Below are 21912 nucleotides of genomic sequence, written 5' to 3'. Positions count from 1 at the left end.
GCCTCTCTTGCCTGTGGCCCTGCAGACTCCGATTCTCTGGATTCCCCCAACCCTTCGGCGCTCACCTCACTGCAGTGGGTGGCGGAGATCCTGCCGTCCAGCATCCGCGTGCAGGGGAGGACTTTCAGCCAGCAGCTGGAGCACCTGCTCACACCTCCCGAGCGCTACGGGGTCTGCCGGGCCCTTGAGAGCTTCTTCCAGCACAGGTGGCCAGGCCAGAGTGCGGGTGGGCCTGCTCGGGGTGGGCCCCAGGTCCTGCCCAGACTCACCACCCGGGTCTCCCTGCCTGCGGGAGGCTCAAAGAAAGCATGAGCTGGTACCAGGGACCCCGAGGGGGGGGCAGGTGGGCTGTCCCAGAACAAACCCTGCCTCTGAGACCTCCGAGCCACGTGACCCAGGCAAGTCCCAGCCTTGTCTGTAAAGTGAAGCAGACAGTGGTCACCTGCCGCGTTGATGGTGGGACCCTCACAGGGACAGTACTTCCAGTGTCAGCAAGGCCTCAAGATGCCAGATGCCTGAGGCCACTCGCCGCTGGCCAGGCCCTTCGGGGGTTGGTTTGGGATCTTTCTTTTTGCACCTCAGGGGCATCAGCCTGCCTTGGCCACACTCCTCAGTCCGCAGGGTAACTCATGTTCCGTGCACAGCTCCTCACTTGTTCATCTTTTTTCTTCTTTTGTTTAAAGTTTTATTGAGACATAAGTCACATGCCATGGATTCTCCCATTTGAGTGTGAATCCCATGCACTGGTTTTTAAGTATATTTGCAAATATATACAACTATCACCACACTCAATTTTAGAACAGTCGGACCCTTTGTTCCTCTGTTGTATTGGGCTTTCTGTTTTTGTTGCTTTGCAGGAGTTCCTTGACTATTGTAGGCATTGATTTCTTGTTGATTTTGAACATTGTAACTATCACCTCCCATTTGGCACTTCTGTTATTGCTTCTGTTATGTCTAATGCATTCGCTGACCCCTGGTACAGTGACTCAGCTTTCCCACTACACTCCATACATCTCGATCTTCACAACAGCTCAGTGCTCTGTGCAGGTGTTATTTTTATCCCCATTTTCCAGATGAGGAAACTGAGGCACAGAGAAGTTAAGTAACTTCTCTGGTAAGTGGCAGAGGCAGGATTTGAATCCAGGCAGCATGTCCACAGAGCCTGCCTTCCTGCCCAGCTCTCTGTCCTGGCAGTGGGAAAGGGGGCAGGGCATGAGCCTGAGGCCTGTGGCCTGTAGTGCCCCCCTTATCCATCCCCACCCCACTCCCTAAGATGAGCCCCTGCGTAGTGAAGCCCTTGCCCCTGCACCCTCCCCCAGGAACATCGACACCCTCATCGTCGATGTCTACCCCGTGCTGGACACACCTGCGAAGCAGGTGCTTTGGCAGTTCATCTACCAGCTGCTGACTTACGAGGAGCAGGAGCTCTGCCAGGAGAAGATCGCATGCTTCCTGGGCTACACGGCCATGACAGGTGAGCAGCCCCTGCCCCTGCCCAGCCCGCCAGGTGAAGAGCCAGACACCTGTTCTCACCTGCTAGGTATTACAGCGGACCTGGGCCCCCCCCCACACAGATGTGCCCACGTGCGATGCAGATACAGGACCAGCGCCCCCCTGGTCCCACGCTTGGCCCCATGATGTGCCTTCCTGGGAAGGAAGGAGCAAACGCAACCTTGGACACCCCACCTAACCGCCCAGGGTCTCAGGTTTCTCACCCACAGAATGGGGGTGACCTTGGTGGCTGTGCTTTGCACTCCAGGAAGTATGGCACAGATCAAGAAGTTTGTGTGGCCGCTGTTGGCAGACCTGGATTGTGAGTGTGCAACTGGGTCATACCTGGCTGGGCACGTACACACACAAGGGCCTGCCAGGCCTTGCTGCTGCCACCTGTCAGTGCCCATGTGCCTGTGAAACCATGCCCATCATCACTTAGGCCACGGGAATCGAAACCCTGGGCCTTTATTCTAGGTGTTCAGACCTGCTGGTCCCAGCCCGCAGGTCTACGTGCTGGCCCTCATGTGCCCACTGTCCCCAGTCCCAGGGACCCACAGTTAGCAGGGGGAGGGTCCAGGGCTTTAGCAAGAACCTCGGGGTACAGGTGTCTCACATCTGCCCAAACCTGGAACCTTGCTTTTCATACCAGAAGTCCCTGTAGGCAGCAACGACTGGGGGTTGAGACCTTGGATCGTGGGGCCCTAGGCTCTTATCATGAGAAGAGGCCCTGTGGGGTGGGCTGTGGCCCCCTCCCCCAGCCTCCATTCTCAAGCTAGCACCACCCCGTGCTCCTGATCCTGGCACCGGTTTCTCACCCCAGGCTTCCCCTTGACAGCTGTCCTAGAGCCAAGCAGGGCGGGGGTCACAGATCAGAATAGCTGGCTGCTGCCCTCACCCTTCCTGTGTGGTGGCTCCTTGTCTGGCCGAGAGGCAAGGGCCCATCTCCCCTCCATGTCCCACAGCAGAGACAGAGCCAGAGCTGGACCTGGAGCCAGAGCTGGAGCCCGAGCCAGAGCCGGTGCCCGAGCCCCAGCCGAGGAGCTCCCTGAGGGCCTCCTCCATGTGCCGCCGCAGCCTGCGGTCCCAGGGCCTGGAGGCTGGCCTCAGCTGCGGTAAGGCCCTGGGCCGGACCCAAAAGCAGGAGAGGGTGCAAGAGTGTGACCAGGCTCGGTTTTCCCACCTGCAGTGTGCGAAGTCCCTGGAAACAGGCTGGGGAGGGGGGGCCTCCTTGGGCAGCTGGGCTAGCAGGCTCTCTCCCCTTGGTCCCCGCTGGGTCTGGGCTGGTGCCGGACTCTGTCTTCCCTGATCCCCAGCAGGTCCCAGTGACTGCTCCGAGATGCCTCTCCCTCTGATCCCAGGCGAGCGCCAGGCAGGCGATGGCACGTCCCTCCCTGAGACCCCCAACCCCAAGATGGTGAGACCTCGGTGCCCTCCTGGCAGTGTCAGTGGGGGGCTGACCCTTACTTCCCAGACCACCCAGGCCTGGCCTCTGAGACCATGTTGGGGCCGCGTGGGGGCAGGGAGGTCGGCTGGACTCTCCTGTCCCCTCTTCCTGCAGATGTCAGCCGTCTATGCGGAGCTGGAGTCCAGGCTGAGCAGCAGCTTCAAAGGGAGGAGGGAGTCCATGTCCAGGTCCCGTGCCTCCCCCCCAGTGCCCAGCCCGGCAGGCACAGCAGGTAGGGGTGCAGCCAGCCCAGTTCCTGAGGGCAGCACTGGCCTCTGTCCCCCTCCCCTGCTCGCTGGGTGTTGTCCCACCTCCAGGCACAATCCTGGGGCCCCCTCTTTGATCCACAGCCATGGGAATGAGTTTTGGGGAACCCCAGCAGCCTCCACGGTGAGGGGCTATCCAGGTCAGGGTTGCCCTCATCCCTCCGTGTCCTCTCTGATCCGCACCCCTGCTGTGGATCTAGAAACGCAGAGGGCTGCCCCCAGAGGACTCCCCCAGTTAGCGTGTGGCAGTTGGATAAACTTTTAAGTGTGTGCCTTGCCCTGTGAATGGCACAACTGGAAAGATGGTTACTCACAGGACGCACACGATGAAGTTCAGAAGGCAGGACTCCTGGGCGATGCTCCTGTGAGCCAAGGGCCTGCTGGGTGTGGGAGGTGCCTTGTGACCCTTGGTCTGGGGCCTGGAGAAGGCCCCTTGGCCCTCTGAGTTGTGTTGAGCGGGTCCCAGGTGGGACCCCTGATGTCTCTTCCAAGACGAGCTGGGGTCGGACCTGTCCTGGGCCTAAGCAGTGCCTCCACCTCTAATCTTTGATCACTCCCAGGGAAGAGCATGGGGAGCGGGGTCACCCTGGCTTTCCTGCACCGTGTCCAGAGAGGGAAAGGAAGGTGCCCAGGGACACAGGGCCAACCTGCCCTGGGCCCCTACCCTCCAGCCTGCACCTAGAAGCCAGGTACTGACTGAAAATGGGTCCTCACCTGCCCTCCCCCACCCCAGGGCCCAGGACCCTGTCCAACGTCTCCTGGCCCAGCGAACGACTCCTGCCCTCCCCCTGCTACTACCCGCTGTGCTCAGGGGGCCCGGCCTCCCCCAGCAGCTCCGAGTCCCACCCCTACGCCAGCCTGGACAGCAGCCGGGCGCCCTCCCCACAGCCAGGCCCCGGGCCCATCCACTCCGACAGCCCCCCCAGCCCGGACCTGGCCCGCCAGCCCAGCCGCAGGAAGCTCTTCACCTTCTCCCGGCCAGTGCGAAGCCGGGACACCGACCGCTTCCTGGACTCCCTGAGCGAGCAGCTGGGCCCCCGGGTCACCATGGTGGACGATTTCCTGAGCCCCGAGAACGACTATGAGGAGGTGAGCGTGCAGGCAGGTGCGGAGGGCCAGGGAGCGGGTGTGACATGGGGATCTCTAAGGGGATGGTGTCCCTGAGCTCCTGCAAGAGGCCTGCTGCCCTGGGGACCTGTCCCAGGCTACCCCTCTCCCTGGCTTGAGCTATCCCACCGTTTGACTTGAGCTATGATACCCCTTTCCCAAAGCTACCCCATACATGTCTCAGGCTACCCCATTCCTCGTCCTAGGCTACCCCACCAGCCTGTCCTATCCCTGTCCCTAGGCTATCCCATCCCCTGCCCAGGCTATCCCACTTTCCCTCGCTGGGCCCAGCCTGGCCCTCTCCTCGCCTTGTTCTGTCCCCGTCAGATGAGCTTCCACGAGGATGACCAGGGCAGCTTCGTGACCAACGAGCGGAGCAGCGCGAGCGAGTGCATCAGCAGCAGCGAGGAGGGCAGCTCCCTGACCTACTCCTCCATCTCTGACCACATCCCCCCGCCCCCGCTCAGCCCCCCCCCTCCGCCACCCTTGCCCTTCCATGACCCCAAGCCCAGCTCCCGCGCCCCTGACGGTCCCCGGGGTCCCACCCAAACTCTGGCCAAGCCCCTCACCCAACTCAGCCACCCAGTCCCTCCGCCACCCCCGCCACCCCTGCCCCCACCTGTGCCCTGTGCACCCCCCATGCTGTCCCGGGGCCTGGGCCACCGCCGCAGCGAAACCAGCCACATGAGCGTCAAGCGCCTGCGGTGGGAGCAGGTGGAGAACTCCGAAGGCACCATCTGGGGTCAGGTAGGTGACCTGGGGCCCCAAGGTGCCCTGCACCAGGGGAGGGTGGCCTGGGCAGTGGCACTGAGAACAAGGCCCAGTCCAGCTTCTAGCCCCTGGCATTTTCCTGGTTCAGTTCCCCTGGCATCAGGAACCCAGGGCAGTTCTGGTGGACTCACTCCCTGCAAAGGACACCTCAAATCAGGGCCAGACCACCTGGGCCGCCTCGAAGCCCCCTTGGTGGATGTAGCCCCTTTGCAGCCCCTTGACCCCCATCACTCCCTTGCCTCCTTTGCCCCCTGCCCCGGCACACTGCTGGCCTCCGCGTGGAGGGTGTTCCAGGTGTGAATATTTTCACAGCAGAGGAGCTGGCTCCCTCCTGGTAGCTGGGTGACTTGGCTTCTCCCACAGTCTGCTGTCCCTGGGTTTCTCCCAGGGCCTGGGGGGTGCTCCCTCATCCACTGAGGCCCAGCTGCCAGGGTTCCTCCTCCCTCAGAGCCTGCCCCTCCCTTGCAGCTCGGGGAGGACTCTGACTATGACAAGCTCAGTGACATGGTGAAATACCTCGACCTGGAGCTCCACTTTGGCACCCAGAAACCTGCCAGTGAGTGGGCTGAGGGCCCCAGGAGACCCCCCACACTGGGGTCGCTGTGGCAACCCACCAGCTGCTTTCTGTGGCATCCCAGGGCTCAGACCACCAAGGTCTACACTGACGTCCATTTCCTTACTGTGTCCCCAAGTTCACTTCTCAGGGCCTCAGTTTCCCCTCCTCAAAGCAGAGATGCTGACAGCTAGCATTTATTGCATGCTGACCAAATGCCAGACACTCTCCTCCGTCATTTCCAGATTAACCCCGTGACACTGACAAGCTCCTGATCAGAAAGCCCAGAGAGAGGCTGGGTGGTCTGCTCGGCCACAGCCAGAACAGGGACAGGAGGCATCCACAGCACCCTGGGGGTCCCTGTCCCCGCACCCTCTCCGGGCAGCTCCCTATAGCTGTTGCGTGGGGCTCCAGGCAGCCAGGGAGTCTGTGTGTGGAGAGGGGTCCGGGGATGGAAGAGAGAGGCCCTTGTCCGTTGGCGAAACATCTGCAGGGTCCAGGGTGGGGGGTTCCCCTCACCCAGCCAGCTCAGCCCCACCCGGCCAGGGGAGAGCAGATGGGAGAGGGGCATGCGTCACACGTGCTGAGTGTCCCTGAGTGGGGCCTGGACACCCAGAGCTGATTCAGCCAAGGCCACGGTCAGTGGGCATCTGGGCTGTTGGGGTGGCCACACCCCTCCCGGGCCCTCCGACGGCAGCCTTAGCCCAGGCTCTCTCGTGAAACCAACGGTGTCCCTTCCAGAGCCAGTGCCCAGGCCCGAGCCCTTCAGAAAGAAGGACGTGGTGGAGATCCTGTCCCACAAGAAGGCCTACAACACCTGTGAGGCCCGGGGAGCCCCGGGCGGGGGCGGGAGTGAGGTGTAGGCCCCGCGCCCCCAGACACACCTGCCCGCCGCCCAGGCCCCACGTCCCGCCAGAGCCCACGGGGGTAGGTGCGGCGGCCCTTGGGTGCGCCCCCAGTTCTGGCCCCGCCTCCAGGCCCCTCCGCCAAGGAACGCTCTCGGTTCTGGGCCTGTCTCCTCGGGAAGCCGGTCCACGCGCTTTAATTGGTGGAGAGGGGACCCCCTCCACCTCTGGGCCGTCCCCGCCCCGCCCTGGTCCCGCCCCGCCCACCCCCCAGGTGCGCCCCGCAGCCCAGGTGCGCCCGGGCTCAGCCGGCGGCCCCCCCTCCCCCCGCAGCCATCCTGCTGGCGCACCTGAAGCTGAGCCCCGCGGAGCTGCGCCAGGTGCTCATGAGCATGGAGCCCCGGCGCCTGGAGCCCGCGCACCTGGCGCAGCTGCTGCTCTTCGCGCCCGACGCCGACGAGGAGCTGCGCTACCAGGCCTTCCGCGAGGCGCCCGGCCGCCTCAGCGAGCCCGACCAGTTCGTCCTGCAGGTGCGGGGCCCGCCCAGCGTCTCCATCCCGGCTCTCGCCATGTCCGGGCCCGCGTCTGTCCCTCTGCACGTGCGCCCCCGCGCTCACACCTCTGAGTCCCAATTTACACCTTTAATGGCCAGGTTCCACGTGGGGTCCAAAGCAGATGGGATCAGGGTGCCCCCTAGAGGCCGTGCGTATGTTTCCTAAGGGAGCACCTGGCCCGGGCAGCCAGCGGACCCGCCCCAGGCCGCGGTGGGGCAGGGGGTCTCCTGGCCTCCCTGGCGGGATGAATGCATCCTGGCCCTGCCTTCCCGGCAGATGCTCTCGGTTCCCGAATACAAAACCCGCCTGCGCAGCCTGCACTTCCAGGCTACCCTGCAGGAGAAGACGGAAGAGATCCGGGGCAGCCTGGAGTGCTTGCGCCAGGCCTCCCTCGAGCTCAAGAACAGCCGGAAGCTCGCCAAGATCCTGGAGGTCAGGGCACATCCCTCCCTGGTCACTCTACCTGCCCCTCTGGCCCCTGGGGGTCCATCCTGATGGCCCGGGGTTGAGGGCCAGGTGAGGGGTGGGGTGAGTACCTGCTTTGCCACCTTCCTTTCCACAGTTTGTGTTGGCCATGGGCAACTATCTCAACGACGGACAGCCCAAAACCAACAAGACCACGGGCTTCAAAATCAACTTCCTGACAGAGGTGAGGAGCTAGCCTTGCTCTGCCATCCAGGTTGGGGAGGCCAGGCCTAACCAACTGTGGCAGAGCCGAGGAGGGAACATCGGGACCAAGGGACCAAGGAGGGCCCTTCCCCCAGGAGGAAGAGCTGGCTCCCTGCAGGCCAGGCAGGATATGACTGCAGCAAAGGTTGGGGGGAGGGGGGAGTCCTCCACGAGGAGTAGCTGAGAGCAGGGAGGAAGAGCTCCAGGAGGAAGGGGAGAGCCCACCTGGCAGGCTCTGTACCCTCAACAGCACCATCACTGTCAGTCCAGCTGCCTCCCCCTACCCCCAAGATCTAGGATCAGAAATAAGGACAGCTCGAATACCCAGACTTTCCCCTGGGGTGCCTTTTGGGTTTTTTGTGTGTGTGTTTTTTTTAAAAAGGAGGAGGACTCCATTTGTAGATATAAATGATTTAGGATGTCTGAGGCTCAGATGGGTCACAGATGTTTCCAGAAAACCATAAGAGGGAAGATCTATGAGTGATGCTCCCCATCCCCCTGGAGTCAGAGAAGCTTGGGCTCCATCTGCTGACAATGGCAAACTCACAAGGACAGAGAAACCTAGGACCCTCCTCTAGCTGGAAGCCTGGTTCCCAGGGACCTCAAAGATCTGGGCCAGGGAACCTCCAGACTCCTAGGGAGGCCTGTGGCATCCCAGCAGGTGAGACCTCCAAGTAAGGAGCACTAGCAGTCAGGCTGTGAGCTTTGGAGTCAGTGAGTGTTGAGGGCCAGGAACTGAAGGCGCAGTTGGAGAGAAGCAGGGCTGAGAGCACCTGGTCCCAGGTGATCTGGAATCTGATGGGGTCCTTGACGGGGATGCGTGTTGGGGGTCACTTGCAGCTGAACTCCACCAAGACTGTGGACGGGAAGTCCACCTTCCTGCACATCCTCGCCAAATCGCTGAGCCAGCACTTCCCTGAACTCCTGGGCTTCGCTCAGGACCTGCCCACCGTGCCCCTGGCTGCCAAAGGTAGGCTGGGCGGATGGATGGAGAGGCAGGGGCAGTGCTGTCCTGGGCTGGGAGTGTGGCCCCATGAGGCCCTGTCCCCTTCCCTACAGTGAACCAGCGGGCTCTGACCAGTGACCTGGATGACCTCCACTGCACCATCCGTGAGATACAGGCTGCCTGCCAGAGCATGTCCCCCTCCAGCGAGGACAAGTTCGCTGCTGTCATGACGGTATCCTTAAGCAGCCTGTCCCAGTGGCACATTAGGCCCTGAGCGGTTAGGTGGAGCTGGCTGTGGCTCTGGTGACCCTGCAGACCCTGTCTCCCCACAGAGGTTCTGGGCAGAGGCTGCCATGTGTCGGGGTGTGGAAGACAGTCCATCCTGGTCATGTAGGAGAAAAGCACTTAGGCCAAGTCTGGGTGTCACGGGAAGGAGCTCCTTTGACCGTCCTAAAGCTGCTGCCTTATTCCAGCACCCTGGTCCCAGGAGAGCCCAGACCCTGGCCAGTCAGAGGCAGTTGGGGGAGACTCCCACTGAGTACAGATAGTGACAAATGGCATAGAAAAAGACAGAAAGGGTCAGGGGTGGAAAGGGTCAGGGGCTACTCCAAGTGAATGGTTGGGGAAGGGGGGGGTGGCACCTGAGCAGACCCAGGAGGGAAGAGAGAGCTGCTTGCAGAGAGGAACCAGGGAAAATCCCGAGGCCCGACTGGACATGGCAGGTTTCAGGATGAGCCAGGGGTGGGGTGGGCAGCAGGACTGGAGCCTCTGAACCGGGCATGGTTCCCAGCTGAGCACTGGGTCTGGGGCAGATGGCAGTGGGGCAGCTGGGCTGCTGTCGGGGGTCACTGCCCGAGAACTGGGGACACCCAGCAGGTCGGCAGCTTCCTGAACAGGGGCCCATCAGTCATTCCTGGAGACAGCGCAGCCGGTGCTGCGGGCGCTGGATGGGCTGCAGCGAGAGGCCATGGAGGAGCTGGCCAAGGCACTGGCCTTCTTCGGGGAGGATTCCAAAGCCACCACCTCGGAGGCCTTCTTTGGCATCTTTGCGGAGTTCATGAGCAAGTTCGAGGTGAGCTGGGTGGAAGGCTTAAGGGACGCCTCAGGAGAGGTCAGGGCCAGAGGTCAAAGAAACAGGGTTTTCTGTGAAGTGGGGTGTTGAGAAAGCGCCTCCAGTGAGAAACCCCCCCACCCGGGAGGGGTGATAGATCTCCGCCCTGGCTCTGGGTAGTGAGATGAGGCAGGGCAGGTGCTGGGTATCAGGGGGCTCCTAGAACCACTGACCAAGCCCTCCCCACCTGTTCCTCCCTCCCCAGCGGGCGCTCAGTGACCTGCAGGCTGGGGAGGGTGCGCGCAGTTCTGGGATGGCTTCACCCCTGGCCTGGTGACAGCAGCAGCCCAGCACCCCCTTCAGCCTGGGTGTGGAGAGGAACACCAGAGGGCAGCCTGAATGCCACCAAGGTTTGGGCCACACCTGCCCTTCGCACACCTCCTACCTGGGACCTCGGGCTGCTGTGCCCACTGAGCCCGTGTCTCCAGCTACCTCAGCCATTGAACTTCAGCCACCTCAAAGGTGTGAGGTTCGGCCGGACCCCCATCTCCAGGCAGAGCCCCAGCCCTGAGTGCTAGGGGCGCGGGGCAAGAACAAACGTGGACTCCCAGGGAGGGTGAACCATGGCTGCCCATGGGCGCTGGTGTGTTCCCAGGAGGACCATCCACTGCTCCTGGGCCTGGCTGCGCCAAGGAGGGGTGGGGGGCTGTGACCAGCAGGTGCATTGCGAGGTGGCCACGGCCCTGGGATGGCATCTGCTGTCCATTCCTCCACGGTTTGGTCAGGGTGCACTGGATTCTGAGGAAAGACATCTGAACCTCCTTCCTCAGCCTGCTTCTGTCGGGCTGGGGGGGGGGACGCCGTCATAGAGCACAGACCTCGTGGACCCCGAACCCTGGAGAAGGAGGCAGAGGCCCTTGGTCACGCTACACTACACCGCACCACGGGACAGCATGAGGCCTGGAGGCCCCTCACCCAGCAGGGCCTCGGGCTACTTGGAAGAAGGCAGGCAGGCACCTGGCCAAGTGCACACCTAGCCTGGGTCTTGGAAGCTGGAAGAAACTGCAATTGGCTGCTGCCCAGAAGGGGGGTGGGTGGGGTGGGGTGGGGGGAAAGCAGGGGAGAGAAACCGTGAAAGACTGCATGAGGAAGACCCTCCGTGTTAGGTGGCAGGGTTGAGGTTTTTACTCAGTGGACTAACTTCAGTCCAGTTGAGAAATGGTCACTTTGAAGTGGGACGGGGGTCCCCAAGGGGGGGTGGAGAGAACAGAGGTGTGTAGGTGGCAAATGAACAGGATGTGGTGGCTGATTGGCGATGGGGGGGGGGTGATGGTCCCTGGAACAGGTCCCCTGCATAAAGCAGGCTTAGGGGTGAATGACACAATCTAGGACATTCGGGATCCCAGTGGCCATTGTATCTGTGTGTCTGGTCCCCTGGTGAGGACCAGGGGTGGAGGAGAGTTACCTGGACACTGGGAGCAGGGGCTGCTGTGTGGGGGGGGATGTTGCCTCCTTTCACCCTTCCCAGGCTCCCACTGGCAACTCCTGGCCTCAGGCAGCTCCAGCTGCCTCTGTCCTTCACTTTCTTCCAGGGACGTCTGAGCCGGGCTCTAAACACAACCCTCGGGTTCTTTTCCTCACACTGGGACAAACGGCCCATGTTGCTCCTGCAGTGACTGGGACCCCTTCCGTTCTTATCAGTCTCCCACAAGCCCCTCTTTGAGACCCTGTCTGTTCTTTTTTGGGTCCCCCACTCATAGCCACCATGTAGAAATGTGGGAGAAGATGTAGCCAGGTGTGGCTCATGGTGTACGTTTCTCCCCAGCCGCCCACATGACTTCCCTTCATTTCCAAGGCTCTGTCTCTGGGAGACATGGCAGGCGGTCAGTTCACACCCACAGGAGACCTCAGAGATTACAGAGTCCAGCAGGCTGTGCACAGGTGTGATCCCGCGGCCCAGGTAGCCCATGTGGCATTTTCCTGCAAGTTAGAAACATGTGGTCGATCCACCCCCGAGGCAGGGAGCACAGGTTGGAAGCCGAGCACTAGCTAGGTTTTCTCCCTAACATGCCTTACATTGGTTATCTATTTGCCACACAACACCATGTCACAAACGGCCCCAAAACTAGGTTGCTTAAAACGGCGGTCATTCACGGCTGATGAGTCTGTGGGTCACCTGGGCACTTCTGCTCTGAGCTGGGCCCAGTGGACTCACTCGTGTGTGTACAGTCACCTGTGAGTCAGCTGGGTAGCCGTGCTAACCACACAGGGCTCTCTCCCATGGCTGGGGCCTTGGCTGGGACAGCTGGGACGGTTTTGTGTGGCTTCACCTTCCGGCCAAATAGCCAGGACAGCTCACATGGTGGAGGGCAGGGGTCCACGAGAAAAGCAAAGGCACAGAAGACCCCTTGTGGCCTGAGCTCAGAGCTGTCACACTATCCCTTCTACCACAGTCTGTTGTCAAAGCAAGTGACCAAACCAGCTGGGGATCTAGGGGGAGGGAAATACAGTCTGGATGAGAGATGCTGTGACGACACATTGCGGAGGATTCAGGGTGGGTGAGAATCAGAGCCGTTTTTGCAGTCAGTGTGCCACATGCCGCTTGGCCAGGCTCCTGGTCCAGATCCCAGCCTCCTTAAGACCCTCCTTGCTCCTGGTCCTGCCTGTCCCCAGCTCGGCTCTGTTCACCTATCCTCGTGTCCTCCGGGAGGCGTGCCTCTCACTCCCCCTTACCTAGTCACCCATGGGCGACCTGACTCCTCTCCGCATACGCTCAGTCCAGTGGGCAGCAGTGGTCCGCGCCTGCCTGGGAACCAGTGTCCCTTCTGCTGGGGAGAGCTCCCAGGTTCTCCCTTGGGAAATTATCCCTCCCCTACTTCCGGGCCCTGGAGTGGTGCCAACTGGAGAAAAATGGTCTTGTGACCCCGGCTGGGTGGCTCAGGATCCATTCAAGACTCAAATTAGAACTGTTTGGAAAGGGAGGCTTGCTTGCTTCTGGGTGAATGGCTCGGCGTGTAGAGGGTGGGAGCCTGGAGGGAGCTGCCAGGACCACCCCCGGCGTGCACCTGCCTGGGCGGGAAGCCGGTGCAGGAGAGCAGAGGAGAGGCTGCTCCATACGTCTCTGTCCCTGGGTCCAACCATGTCTGAGGCAGGCAGGCATCCGGATTTGTCAGTTTCCAAGACAATGTGTAAATTCCTCCTCCATTTGTAAGTTTTTAAATTTTATTTTAATTTTCTGGCTTAGGCTGGTTTGAATGGTTTGTGTCCCTCACAACACTAAGAGGGTTGACTGACACACCTGTCAACAGGTGGTTGTGGATGTTCAGCCTTTTAACATTCGCAGCGAACTCTCTTCACTCATAAAAGCATTTGCTAACACCTTCTGACCGCCTCCTGTGTGCCAGGAATGATGCCGGGTGCAAACATCTCATGGATTAGCCTCTCTGAGTTTGGTTTCCTAGGGTTGTGTTTCATGGTGGTTCTACACCCGAGTCAGGACAAAGCCCTGTGTGTGGGTCGCTATGTGCACCGTATCCCCCACCAATTCCTCACTGAATGACAAGGTGTGAACGCAAGCATTTTTACCCCAGAAATTCCTTTATCCCTCAATAATACTTAACAAGCCCTGGCCTCTTTGGTTCAGTGGTTAAAGCCTTGGCCCATGGACTGAAGGGTCCCGGGTTCATTTTGGGCCAAGGGCACATACTGAGGTTGCAGGCTCCATCCTCGGCCCCAGGCAGGAGGCAACTAATCAATGTGTCTCTCTCACATCGATGTCTCTCTCTTGCTCTCTCTCCCTCCCACTCTCTCTGAAAAGCTATGGAAAAAATATCCTCAGGTGAAGGTTAAAACAACAACGAAATAATACTAACGAAATCGCATAGCCTGATTACACACCACCTCTCCCAGTAACATCGGCCAGTGGTCACTAGGTAGTGTGCGCAACGTTTTTTACAGATTTCATTTTCCTTTCACAGTGACCCTCTGGGGTGGGTTTTGTTATCTCCTTTTAAAAATGTGTTTTTCTTGATTTTGGAGAGAGGGAGAGAGAGAAACATCAATGATGATAGAGAATCATTGCTCGGCTGCCTCCTGCACTCCCTCTACTGGGGATCGAGCCTGCAACCCGGGCATGGGCCCTGACCAGAAACGGACTGTGACCTCCTGGTTCAGGGGTCGATGCTCAACCACTGAGTCACACCAGCTGGGCTGTTACCTCTTTTTTACAAATAAAATGTCTGAAACTCAGGAAGGTTATGTGACTTGCTGGATCGAACACTTGGGTCCATTTGAACCCAAAGCCCATCCTCTGAGCGGAAATATCTTCTTTGTTTTGCTTAACATCTTTATTTTATGAGGTTTTTTAAAAATTTTAATATTAATGTTCCAAGGGCCAGAGATGCTAGTGACTTGAACATAAAGCCCTTTCCTCTTTTCTTACCATTTCCTGTTCCTGCTCAGACTCCAATAACAAAATACTAGAGACTGAGTGGCTGAAAAAACAGGAATCTATTTTCCCATTGTTCTGGAGGCTGGAAGTCCAAGGTCAAGGTAGGGGCAGGCTTGGTCTCCCCTGAGGCTGCTCCCCATGGCTTGCAGACGGCCACCTTCTCGCTGTGCCTTCACATGGCCTTTTCTCTGCATGTGTGCATTTCCGTGTCTCCTCCTCTTCTTATAAGGACACCAATCCTGTTGGATTAGGGCCTCACCCCTATGGCCTCACCTAACCTTAATCACCACCTTAAAGACCCTGTCTCCAAATGCATTCCCATTCTGAGCTATCGGGGTTAGGACTTCAGCATATGAATTTGGGGAGGAGACACAAGTCTGCCCATCACACCGCCTTATCAGGGGCCAAGGGTAGAATAGTCCTGGGTTCCAGGAGGCCTCAAAGATCCCTGGATTGAGCTGATGCTTCCAAGAGAAAAGATTCCATCAATCAGGATTTTCTCACCTCCACCTGCAAATTTCCACGCACCTGCCGTCATCTTTACCCCGTGCCCTTTGGGCCTTGCCCTTTACTCCGGCTCAGAGCTAATTTCCTGCCTGTGCTGTATTCCTGCTTCCCCAAGTTCCCGGGCACCCCCATGCACCAGTGACCACAACTCGCTCTCCACCGCCTCTTTCCCCCTCACCTGTGACGGTCCCTCCTCCCCCTCAGCCCTGCTATTGCCTCTGACAAGAAGCTACCGGAGGGCCTGCTGTCCTTATCTTAACTGTCCTTTAATAAAGCATCGCTGGGCACTGTTTACCCTCCCTTGGCAAATTCTCACACACCCAGGCTTCGGCTGCCAGGTGCCTCCACACCGATAACCCTGTCATCAACTTGATTCCCATTGGCCCAGCTGCTTCTAGACTTTGCACACGGCAAGTGCTCAATAATTGCCCATTAAATTAAACCAAATAACATGAAGGTAGGGAGCTACTAAGCAGCTCAAGAAAATTACTACCTCGTTTCTACAAAATAGTTTGGCCACCTGTATCCGGACCCTTAAAGCCGGGGTTGCAAAGTCAAATTTTACAGAGGCCAGACGGGCAAGGCACACACATGACGCGGGCAGGTGTAAGGAAGCAATGACACAGGGCAAGGATGACAGGTAACTGACACACAGGGACAGGGAGAGACAACAGGGAAGGCTGGGCCTCGAGGAGCTGGAGAGGGGATGCTGCCTCGGGGGGAACCTCCGATCCCCCAGCTGTGGGCTTCCACATGCAAAGACAGGCCTTGTGGTGCCTGAGCTTCAGTTTTTCTCAAAGAAGGCCAGAAACCCAGATTTTTGTTTTAAATGTCCTTGTGAAATGCTGCCAACCAATTCAAGGCTTTAAAAAAAGATCATCAAGCTGAACCAAAGAAAACGTTTCAGTGAGCCAGGTGGAGCCCAACTGTGAGTCTGCAAGCCTGAGATAGACATCTGCGCCATTTGAGGCATTCACACTACCCTGGGGTACGGGGGTTCATTTTCAATGTTTCAAGGGAGCTGTGCTGGGGGCCAGCTGGTAGTTCTGGGTGGAAGGAGGCTGATGGCCTCATTTTGGAGATGCCCTTTGTTTTAGGAAAATTCACCTCGATGAGCCAGCCGTTTAGCCACAGGAAGGTGGGCCCCACACAGTGTTCCGGGGGAAAACTGTGAAATCGCCGTGAAACCAAATGCTGTTCCACAGACCAGGGGGCTCAGGGTCTGTCTGGTTGTGCTAAATGAACTACCTCTTTATCTTGATGGTGCCCCGAAAGGTAAGGAAAATATCAGGTGTCCCAAAAAATATACACACACACTTTCAATAATTATAAAGGCAGTGTTTATTAAAATGCATTTCATTTTTGAAATTGAGCTGTCAGCTGTTACAGTGTGTACACATCTTTTGGGGACACCCTGTATTTTCTCTAAAGAGATTTTGACTGGACTCCTGATGTCCCCAGCATTGAATGAACGCAGTGATTGTGTGATCGTGGACGACGTGGGGTTGGTGTGGGGGTTTCCGCAGAAGGAAATGGAGTATCCAGGGGCAGGAAGGGCTGACTGTAGAGTGGGGAAGGGGGGAGCCCTCTGGGGTGGAGGTGGGGGCTTCCCAGCAACAGAGGTGAGCTGGGCCCTGCCCTGTGAGAGTTCCAGGAAGGGAGGCCCAGCTGCGGGGTAGGAACAGCAGCCGAAAGCACAGTCCTCCCGCTGAGGGCAGGTACCTCGGTTGCAGGCTCGATCCCCAGCCCCGCGGGAGGCAACCAATCATGCGTCTCTCTTACATGGATGTTTCTCTGTTTCTCTCTCTCTCTCCCTTCCACTTTCTCTGAAAAACAATGGAAAAACTATTCTCAGGTGAGAATTAAAAGACCAAACCAAACCAAGCAAAAAACAGCCACCTGGGAAAAGGTGAGTCCCTGGGCCTGAAATGAGGAATCAGAGAGCAAGCTTTGGGCCGGGCTGAACATGGCTGTGCTCTCTGGTCTGAATTCAGGCGCCTGAAATGTTCTCAGGGGAGTGAGGGAGAGTGCCCCAGCCATGTGGAGTGTGGCAGACAGACAGCTGTCTCCATCGCCTGTCCTCCCGGTAAACCCGAGCGACCCTGGGCTGCCACTCTCCACAGTGGGGCTTTGCCCAGTTAGCTCGGTTGCTGGAATCTGAGTGTGTCCTGACCCGAGCAGGGCCTGTGGGAATCCTGCCCCAGGAGATTTTGAGTAATACCTAGAGATTCCCGCCTCACTATGGCCGCTTTCCGGAACAAAAGAGATGTGAACTTGCCAGGTGGGCCAGAGAAGCAAAGGGACAGTCTGCAGAGCAGGAGAAGAGCAAGGTTCATGCATCTCTTTTGCCATTTCTAAGTGTCTGTTATCAGCCACCGAATCTGCGTCGTGAGAAAATCACCCTCAGATTGTCAAGGGTCTTTCAGGAATCATTCATTTAACCCTGACTGGTGAAGAAATCTGCAGAAAGGGGCTCTCTTCAAATAATTTCATGTTATTCAAAACCGTGTGTGTGTGTGTGTTGAGGCATATAAACATATACACATACGTGCACACACACAAATAATTCATAGTCCTCCTGAAGACATCATGGACTCACACATAACATACAGAAATAAATCTCAGCTATAACCTCACATGTCCAGAGATTGACATTTTCACAGCAAACTTACATGAAAAAAGAAATGAGGAGAGAAAACGAGGTACAGTTTTATATCATGACCTTACCGAGGGTTTTGATGGTGCTCACTGGTCACTTAGGGCTGAAACTTTACCTCATCAGCTCTAGAAAAAAGGGGAAGAAATGATAACTCTCCTAGGTGTCACTATGACAATATGAGCCAACATGCTATAATTTTTTACCAAAAAAAAACCCCAAAAAACTCAGAAAGCCTATTCTGTACCACACCATGCTCTAAATGGGGAAAGAGATGAAGAAGACAGCTTTTTCTAAGTACTTGGATACTTTTTAAAAAATATATATCTTTATTGATTTGAGAGAGGGAGAGAGAGAGATAGAAACATCAATGATGAGAGTCACTGATCGGCTGCCTCCTGCACGCCCCCGACTGGGGATGGAGGCCGCAACCTGGGCCTGTGCCCTGACCGGGAATGGAACCGTGATCTCCTGGATCCTAGGTTGATGCTCAACCACTGAGCCACACCGGCCAGGCAGTACTTGGCTACTTGTATCGCATTGTCCTCATAGGGTGTTCTACACATCTATTCCCAAGAATGAAAAGTGGTTGTGGGCTCTGAGTCTTTCTCATTTACAGAAAGAAAAAAAAAAAATAGTGGCAAAACCCCAGTCCCATTACTGAAACACACAGATATAGGCTGTATGCAGATGTTTATACGTTGGGCAACATCTCACTACACAAATCAATTTGCTCAGCAATGCTTGCCAACAAGCAGTCCCAAAATAAATGAGATTCACACCTGTAGCAGGAGTAAAGAACAATTTCTCACTTGCTCAGGAAATTCACCACCCCAACCTCGATGAGTCTCTTTTTAGATTAACCACGAAATGATATTTCTGAAAAACGCTGTGTAAATGGATGCTGATAATGCTGATTCAGGAGCTAAATTGCTGAGTCATGAGGTATCACAGGTATCGCAGACTTTTTTTTTTTTTAAATCTTCCCCCGAGGATATTTTTTCCATTGCTTTTCACAGAGAGTGGGAGGGAGAGAGAGAGAAAAAAACAGCAATGTGAGAGAGATGCATCGGTTGGTTGCCTCCTGCATCAACCTGCAACCAAGGTACGTGCCCTTGACTGGAATCGAACTCGCGACTGTTCAGTCCTCAGGGTGACCCTCTAACCACAGAGCCAAACCTGCCAGGGCTAAAGCTCCCTTCTTAAGGGAAGTGTCAAGTAATCTGTGGACATACTTCAAAACCACCCAAACCATGAAATACAAGTATCAACAAGCTGGTTAATTAGTGTCACCAATTTGAAAAGTATCACGTTAGTCCCTGTGAAAGAAAACTAGAAACACCTGGAAATCTTGCAGCTTTTATATGAAATCACTCGATTGGGGTTTTCCCAGATGTGAGAACAGTCTGCACATTTTTTATGATATAGCCAATAACAAGTTGAAAAAATGCAAGAGATCTTTCTAAACTATCAAAATATTTTTTCAATCAAGCATGCTGGATAAGAGATAGTTTTTCTATTCTCTATTTCAAAATCATTGTCAGGGTTGGAGTGGGCGAAATGGGTGTAGGTGGTCAAAAGGTACAAACTTCCAGTTATAAAACAAGTCCTGGGATGTAATGACCATAGGTAACAATACTGTACTGTGTACTTGAAAGTTTGCTAAGAGAGGAAATCTTAAAATTATCATCACAAGAAAAAATTGGTTAACTATGTGTGGTGATGGAGGTTAATTAGTCATTATGGTGATCATCTCTCAATATATACAAATACTGAATCATTACGTTGCACCACTGAAGATAATACAGTTGTATCTCAATAAAAATAGAAAAATTACAATGTTCTGCACTATTAAAGTTGTTAATCCCAATACACACACACACAAATCAGTATCACGTGAAGAGGTGACCAAAGAGTATGCAATGAAAAAAATGCTTGCGAGGTAGTTAATTGGTAAAAGTACTGTGAGGCCTTGCGTGCGGAGGCCGGCCTATATCAGAGGTTTGGTCTGACTGCATGCTCACCTCTGCTGGCCTGTGTTCAGTCAACAGTCCAAGGAGAAGCTTCTGACACTTCCCAGCTTTTGCTAAACTAACCTGATTTGTCCAAATCACCCCAAAACCACCATCTCGAACTCAAGCTTCCATATGTGGAACCCATTTCCCTGGACAAGTCTCTTTCCTAGAGCTAGGTGCCTGTGCTCTTGGACCCACCTGCGTGGTCTCCCTTGGGTCGTGCAGTCCCCGAGTGAGTGGTGGGAGTGACAGCCCTTGGCCAAGCAGGGCTTTGATCTTCCAAAGGACTAATGTGAAACCCACCAGCAGCTGTTCTAGGACCCCTTGCCAGGGCCTAGAGCAGGAAAGAGATGTACCTTCCTTCAGGCCTTCTCTTAGAGTTTTTTTTGTTTCTAATTGTTTTTCTTTAACCCTCACCCCAGGATATTTTTTTCCATTGCTTTTCAGAGAGAGTGGAAGGGAGATAGAGAGAAACATCAGTGTGAGAGAGATGCATCGATTGGTTGCCTCCCATAGCTCCCCCACGGGGGCCGGGGATCGAGCCTGCAATGGAGATACTTGCCCTTGGCCACAGTCGAACCTGGGACCCTTGAGTCCACGGGCCGGAGCTCTAACCACTGAGCCAAACAGGCTAGGGCTGACTTAGAGTTTTAAAATGAATGTCCTAAAGGGGAAAAGCCTGTAGAACAAGGATGGGCCTGCACTCTGAGATAAAGGGACAAAGTGACCCGAGCTGAGAGTGTGCTTGGCACTGACCTTTGGGGCATTTGCCATGTTTTCCAGCTCAGGAAGGGGAATTTGGAAGACAGACAAGGCTTAGAGTGAAGGGGAATCCAAGAAGTGGTTGTGATTTGGTCGAAGGAGCCTGGTTTAGTGCTGTAATTGTCTTATTTTTTAAAATATATATATTTCTTGGAATAAACATTTTAAATGAACGTTGTTTTAAATAAATAAAAGTATTGTTATTTTCTGGCTCCTGTGCTGTTTGTGGTTTGTCAGCAGGTCCGGCTCCATCGTAAGTGACCAGTTTCACAGGGTCAGAGGTCCCCACACTCAAGGCTTAATGCTCCGTGGTCACCGTCCTCAAATTCTTAATAATTTTATCTCTGATTTTGTGTTTTGCACATGAGGTCCAGTGAGACCACAGAATATGTCACAGAGAGATATTCTCTGTGAGTGGCCCTGTGTGGTTCCACTCTTGCTGCCTTCTCGCCTCTTCAGGATGGGTTCTCAGCTGTCTGCTGTCCTGTGTCCCTGGCAGCCTGGCCTCTTCCTCTCTGCTCCTGCCCAGTGACCACTGCCACCTTTCACTTAGGTGCCACTTAGGGCCTGGGTGCAGGTGTGCAGTGGGTCTGGATGAACTTGTGTGTCCCATGGCCTATATGGGCAGGGCAGGGCAGTGGCCATCCCACTGTTTGGTCGTCCACTTGGCAGGGGCAAACCTCTGGGTCATCCCTGATACAGGGATATCCTGGCACCAAGGCTGTGATACCTTTGAGGGTGCCCTCTGCCATGGGTTGAGGTGGCCTGGCTGGTCCTCCCTGCCCCAGCAAGGAGGGCAGCTGGAGGGAGAGGGAACCAGCAGCCATCAGGCCCACGTGGGTGCTCCACCCATGTCCAAGGTGGGCCCTGGCTCCCTGGAGCAACAGCACTGGCCCATCGGGTATCCCCCAAGCCCAACAGTGCGCTCTCTTGGCCTGCACCGTGTGGGGAGATGGGGGGGAGCCCTCTTCCTCCTTCCAACCTCCCTGGGTCCGGCCTGCGCTCATCCCTTAGGGCCAGCTCCAGGCACCCTCGCGGACAAGCCATGAAATACCAACCGTGTGCCTTCAGCGATGAACGCTCTGATGCCTGCAATTCAAAACTGAAATTGCCCAACATAAAGGCCAACGGTAAAATTCACGATCATAATTTAAATTGTTTTTCTTTGCTCAGAACGGCAGCAAAGAGCAAACAGGAAACACCCCAAGTCCAGGGAGACTGCAAAAGACAGGGAAAAGCTTTCTGTTTTAGTATCTTTAACAACACCCCCCCCCCCCGCTTTTGAACCGGGGACCCCACGTTTCCATTCTGCACCGGGCCCCACACATTATGCAGAAGATTCTGTCTATCAGCTTCATGCCGCTGGTAGTTTCTTGTGATTTATACTCTCACCCTCCAAAACTGTTCACCTCTACCTGCTTCTGCTCCCTTTCTCAAAGGGAGTCCCCAGAAGGATAAAATCCTCAGCCCCCTACCCCCAAGAAGCCGCCTCCTCCCGGGCACCCCCCAGTATCGACCTCATCTTGAGCGATGCCGTCGCGGATCCCCTTTTATTTTTCCCCTGCCCTTTTTCATACAGTGAGCCTGCAGAGCGCTTCAGGTTAGTGGGCGGGGGAAATCGCTCACCAGGGAGTGTCCTTTCAAAAATTAAAGGAAATCGCTGGCACCGGAGGAGAAGCCGGAAACCCAGCAGGGGGAAGCTGGCGAGAAGCCGGGAGCCACGGGACGGAGCCCGGGAGCGCGCACCCCCGGCCCGGCCCGCCTTGGGGCGCGTCCCCTTTAAGAGCCGGGGCCGGGGCGGGGCCTGCGGGAGGCCAGCTTT

The 21912-nt window shown here is 56.3% G+C and overlaps 1 protein-coding gene and 1 long non-coding RNA gene across 3 annotated transcripts in view; one reads left to right on the top strand and one right to left on the bottom strand.

The window, feature by feature from the left end:
* Positions 1 to 13363, top strand: part of GRID2IP (Grid2 interacting protein) — a 29301-nt gene extending 15938 nt beyond the window's left edge. The window contains exons 7-22 of one of the 2 annotated variants that reach the window (XM_081133999.1): positions 26 to 206; positions 1320 to 1474; positions 2460 to 2606; positions 2811 to 2908; positions 3053 to 3170; positions 3938 to 4293; positions 4639 to 5058; positions 5551 to 5638; positions 6377 to 6454; positions 6814 to 7010; positions 7311 to 7466; positions 7597 to 7683; positions 8544 to 8673; positions 8763 to 8881; positions 9557 to 9721; positions 9966 to 13363. In XM_081133999.1, coding sequence (XP_080990125.1) covers positions 26 to 206; positions 1320 to 1474; positions 2460 to 2606; positions 2811 to 2908; positions 3053 to 3170; positions 3938 to 4293; positions 4639 to 5058; positions 5551 to 5638; positions 6377 to 6454; positions 6814 to 7010; positions 7311 to 7466; positions 7597 to 7683; positions 8544 to 8673; positions 8763 to 8881; positions 9557 to 9721; positions 9966 to 10037 — 2567 coding nt within the window. In that variant the 3' untranslated portion in view covers positions 10038 to 13363. Of the gene's footprint in view, positions 1 to 25; positions 207 to 1319; positions 1475 to 2456; positions 2607 to 2810; positions 2909 to 3052; positions 3171 to 3937; positions 4294 to 4638; positions 5059 to 5550; positions 5639 to 6376; positions 6455 to 6813; positions 7011 to 7310; positions 7467 to 7596; positions 7684 to 8543; positions 8674 to 8762; positions 8882 to 9556; positions 9722 to 9965 lie in introns of both variants that reach the window. The other variant, XM_081133998.1, reaches the window with a different exon arrangement.
* Positions 13364 to 17616: 4253 nt separating this feature from the next.
* LOC308556560 lies at positions 17617 to 21875 on the bottom strand. Its single transcript, XR_013998723.1, has 3 exons — positions 21717 to 21875; positions 21149 to 21308; positions 17617 to 18322 (listed from the first exon to the last, which is right to left on the bottom strand). It is a non-coding gene; the product is annotated as an uncharacterized lncRNA (long non-coding RNA).
* Between the last annotated feature and the right edge of the window lie 37 nt (positions 21876 to 21912).

The sequence above is a fragment of the Miniopterus schreibersii genome (assembly GCF_964146895.1).
Source record: "Miniopterus schreibersii genome assembly, chromosome: 4".
In the NCBI taxonomy this organism is placed as follows: Eukaryota; Metazoa; Chordata; class Mammalia; order Chiroptera; family Miniopteridae; genus Miniopterus; species Miniopterus schreibersii.
The sequence above is the reverse complement of the archived record's forward strand: the minus strand, read 5'-3'. Positions and strand labels throughout refer to the sequence as shown.